Source organism: Chelmon rostratus, chromosome 12, assembly GCF_017976325.1.
Source record: "Chelmon rostratus isolate fCheRos1 chromosome 12, fCheRos1.pri, whole genome shotgun sequence".
NCBI lineage: Eukaryota > Metazoa > Chordata > Actinopteri > Chaetodontiformes > Chaetodontidae > Chelmon > Chelmon rostratus.
The window spans coordinates 26,514,945-26,524,177 of NC_055669.1; the positions used below are offsets into that span (position 1 = coordinate 26,514,945).

General features: G+C 46.3%; 2 protein-coding genes across 14 annotated transcripts in view; one reads left to right on the top strand and one right to left on the bottom strand.

Moving 5' to 3' along the window:
* The window catches only part of LOC121615279 (discs large homolog 1-like protein), a 119,487-nt gene extending 113,069 nt beyond the window's left edge, over positions 1-6,418 (top strand). For 9 of the 10 annotated variants that reach the window (XM_041949560.1, XM_041949562.1, XM_041949561.1 and 6 more), the window contains 7 exons: positions 1,559-1,600; positions 2,536-2,586; positions 2,665-2,766; positions 2,876-3,048; positions 3,890-3,999; positions 4,158-4,249; positions 4,569-6,418. In XM_041949560.1, the coding sequence (XP_041805494.1) occupies positions 1,559-1,600; positions 2,536-2,586; positions 2,665-2,766; positions 2,876-3,048; positions 3,890-3,999; positions 4,158-4,249; positions 4,569-4,675 (677 nt within the window). In that variant the 3' untranslated portion in view covers positions 4,676-6,418. The remainder of the gene's footprint in view (positions 1-1,558; positions 1,601-2,535; positions 2,587-2,664; positions 2,767-2,875; positions 3,049-3,889; positions 4,000-4,157; positions 4,250-4,568) is intronic. The other variant, XM_041949564.1, reaches the window with a different exon arrangement.
* A 1,471-nt stretch (positions 6,419-7,889) lies between these two features.
* Positions 7,890-9,233, bottom strand: part of rasal2 (RAS protein activator like 2) — a 72,519-nt gene continuing 71,175 nt past the window's right edge. For 3 of the 4 annotated variants that reach the window (XM_041948493.1, XM_041948492.1, XM_041948491.1), the window contains exon 18: positions 7,890-8,554. In XM_041948493.1, coding sequence (XP_041804427.1) covers positions 8,387-8,554 — 168 coding nt within the window. In that variant the 3' untranslated portion in view covers positions 7,890-8,386. The remainder of the gene's footprint in view (positions 8,555-9,233) is intronic. The other variant, XM_041948494.1, reaches the window with a different exon arrangement.

Here is a 9,233-nt window from a genome sequence, read left to right on the forward strand (position 1 = left end):
TAGCGTATTCTTCTTTGCATTTATTTTGTCCTAGTTTTGATTCTAATTCCAGTTAGAGCGCCCCTAGTGGTGGAAGAAAAATCCACAGAATAGCCGCACCTTTGTAAGAGCCGCATGGTTCAAAACCTGTGAAAAAAGTAGCGGCTTATAGTCCAGAAAATACGGTAGTCTGATTGAACACCGGAGTCAGTACCATGTGTACATGTACTCCAGAAATATTTATAGCATTTATAATTCGTACAGCAACTTTCAAAATGAGGCCAACATAAAAGAAGATGAGCAATAAAGAAAGAAAAAGAGCAAGGGAGAGTAAAAGCTTAAGAAGATTTATGATGCAGAAGTAAAGAAAAACTGAATAAAAGCCTGAAAAACAGTTTAAACTCTTTACGTTTGTTTTGAAGAACAGTTGATTTAATATTTTTAGTTCACATCCGTCCCAGCAAATCCAGACAGAGACAGTCAGGACTGATGCTGCTGAGCTTTACAATGTGGAGACGAACACGTCTCTGCCAACACCCCCCCCCCCGAACACGCACATGTGTTTCCTCTGAGAACTGAAGAGGCTGAAGCTGGTTCCTGGTGGACACGTACACCTCCCCCCCCTCCCTTCCTTCTCTCCTCCTCTTCCTCCTCTTCACCACCGAGGATCCTCCAGACCGGAGCTTCATCTCTTCACTCTCGTAGTAAAGTCACACATTGATCAGCTGTCAGACCTCCACCTGTCACAGCTCACAGTGTTGATGTTTTCTCCACCCCCCCGTCACGCCTCCGCCCGCCTGGAACTTTGTGGAGGTTTTGCTTGTTTCAGGAGAATTGATGGACTTCTGATCAGCAGTTAATAACTGTGAGGTAGACTGATCAATGAATTTATCTGTGAAGAACAGGCAGCAGCTGGTTCATCAGAGCCCCCTCCATCACGTTCTGCTCAGCTGTTCTGTTCTTCTCCACCAAAATGAACCAAAGAAAAACAAAAGCAAATGTTCTTCTCTTCTTCTTCTATGTGGAATCAGAGTTACTGAGACTGAAGGTTTCACTTACAGCTGCAGTTATTTTCATTACCAGTTAATCTCTCAGTAACTCACTCGATTCATCGTTTGGTCTTTTAAATTGTGAGAAATGTCCGTCTTGTTTAGTCGAACGGCTCAGACGACAGAAGACACGTTAACTTTGTCGAGCGAAGCGTCGACATGATGGAGCCTGAACGCCACACGAGGCTCTGCAGTCCTGATGTCATACATGAATATCACCAGCTGTTCTCTCAGATACCACACATGTGATAACGTCCATGTTTACAGACACAGTAAAACGTGTTATTGCCAGATTTGGACAGTCGCTAAGTTTTGTGTGTGAAGTCCTGGAACAGTTCTGGAAAGTTTGGATTATGTTTGATTATGTCTGTTATTTTACTTGAAGATGAGAATATGTGTGTGACTTTGTGTTTGTGGCGCCGCTGTCGGACTCGAACGCCTCGAGTCCTCTGTTTTGTTTCGTGGCTCCGGGCAAAGCATCGTGGGAAAGCGATGCTCCCGGCTGACCCTGTGTTTTGTTGTGATTCCAGAACACGTGACCTCTAACGCCAGCGATAGTGAAAGTAGCTACCGTAAGTGTGACACCCCGCCGTCGACGCTGCCTGCTTCACCCGATGATTGACGGGAAACACTAACAATCAGTCCGACCCCCGGCCGAGCCTGCTAACTCCCTCACTGACCAGCGCAGACTGCCAATTGGCCGATAACAGCATGACCTCACACGCACAGTTTCTGTCCCTGCTAACGTCCTTGAACGCCGCCTGACAGCATGAACGTCTGTCCAGGCTGTTTGCACTAAAGCTGCTGACCGCTGCATGGAGCGCGTGTGTGTGTGTGTGTGCGTGCGTGTTTGTGTGCGTTCGTGCGTGCGTGCGTGCGCGTGTGTGTGTTTTTTGTGTGTGCGTGCGTGTGTGTGTGTGTGTGTGCGTGGGTGTGGGTGTGTGCGTGGGTGTGTGCGTGTGTGTGTGCGTGGGTGTGTGCGTGTGTGTGTGCGTGGGTGTGTGCGTGTGTGTGTGCGTGTGTGTGTGCGTGCGTGTTGCAGCTTCTACGTTTGGCTCAGTGTGACGGAGCGCAGTGGAAACAGACCCGCTGAATACGTGATGTCATGAGTCATGTGACTAAAACGTCCAGTGAAGAGCTGAAAACATCAGATGTGTGTGTAGCGATGAGGAGGAGGCCGTGACCTTCCTCACATGAACACATGAGGCAGAAATGTCTGACTTCCATCATGCGTTCGTTTGGCTGTTGACCGGAGCTCTTTGATGACGTCATCCGGTCGCGTCTCTTCTTCTGTGGTGGTGTCAGCTCCACCTGCTGTTTGTCTCCATCAGTCAGTGAACAGACTGACCTGTGATCTGTGATAGACGTCATCTCATCCTCTGACCTCACTCATCTGTCCTCCCCCCGGCCTTCATCCCTGCTCTCCTCCCTGCACTCACACTGTGTCCTCCTCCTCCTCCTCCTCCTCCTCCTCCTCTTCTCTCTGACGTCCTCTCTCTGTTTGCAGGTGGGCAGGAGGAGTACGTCCTGTCGTATGAACCCGTCGTTCAGCAGGAAGGTGAGAGCAGCCGAACCCCCCCCCCCGAGCTCAGGTTTCTGTGCTGGTATCTCACTTCCTGTTTCCATCCTCTGACAGTAAACTACACCCGTCCCGTCATCATCCTCGGCCCCATGAAGGACCGGATCAACGACGACCTGATCTCCGAGTTCCCCGACAAATTTGGCTCCTGCGTCCCTCGTAAGTCCACACGGACAGACGGCTCCGGCCGAAGTGACGGAGACGCGTTGGGTCGCGTTCAGATATCACCTGGTTCGAATCGCCACCTCAGCTTTTCCTCCTTTCTCAGATACGACCCGGCCAAAGCGAGACTACGAGGTGGACGGCAGAGATTATCACTTCGTGGTGTCCAGAGAACAGATGGAGAAGGACATCCAGGACCACAGGTTCATCGAGGCGGGACAGTACAACAACCACCTGTACGGAACCAGCGTGCAGTCGGTCCGAGAGGTGGCCGAGAAGGTACCGACGCCTGCCTCCCTTTTGTTTTAGAAACTTTACCTACATGTGAAGCAGAGAGGTTTGAGATCCGTCCCGTCCAATCACAGCCGTTTATCTAATGAGGGGCAGGTCAAAACAACCAAGACGGCTGCGAGAGCGAGGTCAGGCATCAGAGAGGCCACAGGGGGAGGCCGTGTAAATCCAGAATATTCTCACATCCAACTCTGTGAATTAAGGGTTTATTTCCACCGAACCAGAGTTTGGTGAACAGTAGAAAGACTAACTGAGGTGTTTTTTTTTGGGGGGGGGGTTCTTTGTTTCTGTCGAGTTTGAATGTTTTACGATGATCTGCCAGATAAATGCCCGAACGTGTTCGGAACAACAATCTGAGCTGTCGGTGGTAAAAACAGACTCGTGGGTTACGTCGCGTCCTGTTTCACAGCTACCTGAGGCTGGACCAGTTCTAGAACTTCCTCTACCTGTTAGTGTTAGACAGCCAGATGTACGGACGCTGCACGTCACAGCTCATCTCTGCACTCTGTAGTCTGTTTACGTTCACGTTTCAGTGCTCCGATCGGTTGTCGTCTCTCCAGTTGCATCCAGCCGTGTTGATGAGTGATGCTGTGGTCGTGTATTTACTGAGGAGCGACTCAGGTGTTTAAGAGGATGTGATGAACAGACACATGCAGACGTGCAGAAATCCACCGTGGAGAGGGAACCGAAAGGAATGAGGATACTGAAGAAGACACCAGAGACAGATTCTGACCGGTTCAGTCTGAGCAGTGTGGATTTCTGAAGCATCGTGATGGACAGAAACGCTCTGACAAACGTGCTCTTCCTCTTCTTCTTCTGTTGTTTTCAGGGTAAACATTGTATCCTGGACGTGTCGGGGAACGCCATCAAGAGACTCCAGCTGGCTCAGCTTCATCCCATCGCCATCTTCATCAAACCCAAATCTGTGGAAAACATCATGTGAGTCAGTGAAGAGCAGCAGCTTCAGGTTTCTACCTGAGACATGAAGCACGGCCGGAGACAGTGATCTCTGTGTGATCTCTGTGTGATCTCTGCGTGATCTCTGTGTGATCTGGATGTGATCTGGATGTGATCTTGTGTGATCTCTGGTCCTGCAGGGAGATGAACAAGCGCCTGACGGAGGAGCAGGGCAGGAAAACCTTTGACAGAGCCACCAAGCTGGAGCAGGAGTTCACCGAGCATTTCACAGGTGAGACGACGCCCCCTGCAGGTAGCAGGTAAACTGACGGCGTCTCCTCTCACATTTGTCAGTGCACCTGATCAGTAAACACACGTGGTTTTCTCTCTTTTGACGGAGTTAAACCCAGCAAACAGCTGTGGTCAGAAGCAGCTGTTCTCGTTTCTGTCTATACGAGCAGATGTTTTTATTCAGCAAATATTCAAATGTCTTAACGAGGCCCTGAAAGAAAAAGATTTGATGATCAGAAGGAAAACGTAGAACGTCAGCAGGCGTTCGTCGTTTTATTCCGTTCTCATCTTTACCTTCGAGTTGTCTGTGATCCTTTCAGCCATCGTCCAGGGCGACACTCTGGAGGAGATCTACGATCAGGTGAAGCAGATCATCGAGGAGCAGTCGGGTCCGTTCATCTGGGTTCAGTCCAAGGAGAAGTTATGAGGATCGAGACTCTGTCGGCTCCATCGCTCCTCTCTTTAGATTCAGTTTGTTTTATTTTGAAAAGAAAAGACCTGCAGACGGCAGCCTCCCCCTCCTCCCCCCCAGCTCTCACCCCATCAACGACCCGACGCGCCGGCTGACCAGAGTGTTGTTTTGTTTTGTATTTGGCCTGAATAAGACTCGTCGTTGGGTTTCCTGACCAGCAGAGTAAAGCACACAGGAAGTACGATGACATCACACTGAACACGGTACAGCTCCTTAATGTTTAAGGGAGGAGAACTAACGAGGAGGAGGAGAAGACGAGTCCACAGAGGTGACGACAAGAAACGTACGAAGCAGATTTATCTTTTGTTTTTTTTGTTTGTGGGTTTGTTTTTTCCTTTTTTTGTCTTGTAAGGTAACGTTGATGATGGGCGGAGTTTCAGTCTCAGGCAGCGTCTGTCGGTCCGGAGGAAGGCGTAGACACAAAAAGCAAAACTTTGCACGTTTGAGCTTTAACAGCATGTCATTTAATACCCCGTTTATTTCCCATCAGCCCCTTCACCTCAGCGTCTGATGTCACAGCTTTCTTCTTCTGTTCTGCACTCGTCTCATCTTGTTTTTTTTAACGTTGAGTCGGTTCAGTTGCGTCGTCTGCTCCTCGCTGCTGCAGGACGTTCGTCAGGATGCTCTGCAGGGTTCCTGCTCTGCTGCCAGGGGGCGCTGTGCAGCTTCATACTGAAGCAAACGTTTGTAAAGCTGCAGCAGGATCAGCTTGTCGGCGTTAGTTCACTTTCTGAAACTCTTGTGTTGTTAATGAATCATGATTTTATTGCTGAACATTTTAGATATTTAGCTTGACCTTCGTTCGATAAGGTCAAAGGTCGCAGCGTCGATTATTCTACCTACGCCGCGAAAAAACATCTTCTCGAGTCATTTCAGTCTTTAAAGGAGTGAAGAGAAGGAAGGAGAATATTTCAGTCTCACAGTCACTTAAAACAGGTGGACTGACCTGAATTCACCAGAGACCGAATCCTGAATCCAGAACCAACACTAAAACAAGGACACACAATGAGAAGAAAACTGTCGTGTTTTCTTCTATGATGGACGATATTCTTGTAATAATCGTCCAATAATAAGAAAACAATAAATGAATATAAATGTGTAACAAACAGAAACTCCTTTAATAAAGAGGAGATTCGTTTTAACAAACAGCTGATGAGCTGAGATCCGTTTGCTCGTCGTGAGCGTCGCTTCAGTTTTCCTTCTCTGGTGAAGTCGGCTGAAATATTCTCAGAGTCCTCGGAGACAAACTGACCTGATGACACTTCGGCCGCTTTCGGTTTTTGGGGTCACGTGCTCGCGAGCGGCGCCCTCTACGACGCGAGCTCGAACCCCGCCAGACGTCCGTCAGTGTCTTACCGCGAAAAGATGTCGATCACGTGACGCGCGTCGTGAACCCGGAGACGAGCTGCCGCCTCCAGGTGTGCGCAGGTGTGTCCCGAACGCGCGGACGATTATTGTACAATGAGATTTTGACAGATATTTAACCCTCGGTAAACTGCCTATTTTGTTATAATAAAAGTCTATATTGAACTTTACTTCAGCACTACTACTACGGGAATTATTTTCTTTGCATTGTTAATCATATATGAATAGAAAAGTATAAAGATATTTGAATATGAATATATATTTTTTCTTTTTCTTTGATCACCACCTCCTCTGTCTTTTAATTTTCTTTTTTAAGCATAATAAAATCTTAACAAGAAAACAGGAAGTGGTGCCGTGCTCTCTTCTTCTTCTTCTGCTGTTTACAGATGGTGTGGAGAGCTGTTTTCCAGGTGACATCACGACCTTTCATTTCTAATCCATCCTAGTTTCTGCTGCGACGACTCACAGACGCCCTCATCTGGAAGCTTCTTTCAGGTGTTTTGTATAAAGTGGTGAATTGCTGCTTCGGGGGTTCAGTGTTTTGCTCAAAGGCACGTTGACATGAGGAGCCGGGAGTTGATTGGTGGACGACCTGCCGAGCCGCAGACACACGGTCCATCAATACGTGACGTAAAGAAGAATCCAGATTAATATAACACCTTTTTACAGAGTACTGTCTTTACTTCTAATAGATAAACGAAGTTAAAATAACTTCACAACAAATGTTTGAGCACCTTCAGTCCACATTCCTGTAGCTGTGAGGAGTTCAGGGAGTTGAAGATGAACTCAATTACTAAAGTCTGTGAGTTAAAGCAGCACGACTGCAGGGTCAGGACTCATTCTCCCTCTCTCTCATCGTCACAGCTTGTGAAGGCTTTTTGTGTCCAGCTGAGACTCTTTCAGGTCTTGTTTGGGGGATTTTTGTCTGTTTTCTTTCAAGAAGTTTCTTGTTCTGTCAGATTCTTGCTTCGTCTCACATGTTCTGCTGTTGGAGGTGGATCCACAGATTGTTGATGATGTTTCGGTCGGGGGTCTGCGAGGACCACCGCAGAACATCCAGGTCCTCTGGAGGCGGTCTGTTGTGGATTTTCAGGTGTTTCGGATCATTATCCTGTTGAAGAAGCCTTCTTCTTTCCATCTGCAGCTTTTTTACAGACGCTGTGATGCTTTGAATTTGTTGGTATTTAATTGAATCATTCTTCTATTAGTGAAACGTTTCCTGTCCTGAGGTCAGTCCATCATCTAATCGCTGGTCTCAATAACAGCAATTTCAAACATCAAAGTTAATACTGCTACTGCTAGCTCAGCTAGCGTTAGCATTGTTATGTCCTCCTGGTGTGTGTGTGTTGCTGCTGTATGTAAATGTATTTGAAAGACATGCTCTGAAGGTAACGATGAAGCTACACGTCAAACTGCAGGACTTCATTTGTTTGGCATCATGGTGACTTTAATTAGCAGCTAGCTTAATCAGGCCACACAAAGCTGTGAGGTTAGCGGCCCGCTGGGCCGTGAGGCCGAGGCTAATGTGGATCAGAGTCATGCAGCGACGTGCGCGGTGGTGAACTTATTGTGGTGATGCTCAGACAGAAGTGCAGCTAGCTGGAAGCTAAAAACAGCCTAAAGCTAATGAGCGAACGGAGCCAGTTCAGGCCTGCGTGAACTGACCAATCACAGCGTTTGTGTCGAAACACGGAAACAACAGTAAACTCTGCTTAACAATAATGACTTCAGTCATTAATCAGACAGAAAAGCTGCAGATCAATGATCAATTATCAATAAATGAATCGTTCTGACGACAGACTTTCAGGCAGCTTTTATTCTCAACATGTGGACAGCAGACAGGTGTGTGACCTTTGACCCCAATCCTACAGGGGTCTGTTCAGTAGATCAGCAACAACAAGGGACGACGTGGAGGAATAAATTAAAACCCAGAAACAACTCATCAGGTAAAAAAAAAAAAAAAGCTCCACTTCAAAATAAAATCCAACTAAAATCAACAAAAACCACAAGATTCAAATAAAAACCTTAAAAAAGTTGGTTAGAAAACTCGAGTGCGTTTTAGTTTCTGTTTTTGGTTTGTTTCTTCTTCACTGTGCTTCTGTGATGCTGCGCTCACACGCTCACACACACACACACACACACACACACACACACACTCACACACACACACTCTCTGTACACTGAACAGATGAAACCTTCAGTATTTACACTCGTATTTAAAGACTCGTTAAATCCAAACTCTTTGTTTTCAGGGCTGCAGCTGGTGGGTGGGGTCACAGAGTTTCAGCCCCCGCCTGCCAATCAGCAGCTGCTGTTCTTGAACTCTCCGTTCTCAGTGATGGACAGTTTGGTGGGGTTGGTGGGTGACAGGCCGTTGCGGAGGTTTGGCGCGCTGTAGCGCTCCTTCACCTGCGTCAGTGCCGCCATCAGCCGCGAGTTCGCCGCATCCAGGGAGCCGATCCGCTTCTCCTGATTGGACAGAGACAGAGAGGGGGGGGGGTCGGACTGAGCGATGTGAAATAAAACAAGGCCTCGTGATGATCTGACAGTCGGGTTAAAACCACACCGCCAAACATGAATGTGATTCGTTAAAGAAAAAATACTTAAAATCACCTTAATTAACCATTAATTTAACATGAAAACACCTTAATTTAATCCATCTTAAGTGGCCAGAGATCTTCATTTGTCCATTAAAAGTGTAAACAAATAAAATAAGATATAAGATCTTCTGAAATTCAAACGTAAATCTTAAAGGCTTCATTAATTAAATCTATTTGACACATTAATTAGAGTTTCAGGTGTTATGAAGGTTAATGTCTGTTCAGGTATTAATAAGCTTCTTACTGTTAAATTCATGGTTAAATGAAAGACTGATAACATTAACAGACAGTCATTGATTGGATGATTTTCATGGGTTTTCTACACAGATTAAGGTTTTTTTTAAGAGCCTTTAAAATAATTACATAATTACTAACAAATATTTACAGTTAACTCACTCCTTAGTGTTGCAATTAAGATCTAAATTAAATTAAATAAATTCTAATATATTAAAAACACATTAAAGGGTTTTTACTGGAGTAAATAATTTTCTAAGATAAGAAAATGTTCCTTTATCACCTTAACTGAGGATTAAATTCACCTTATCTGT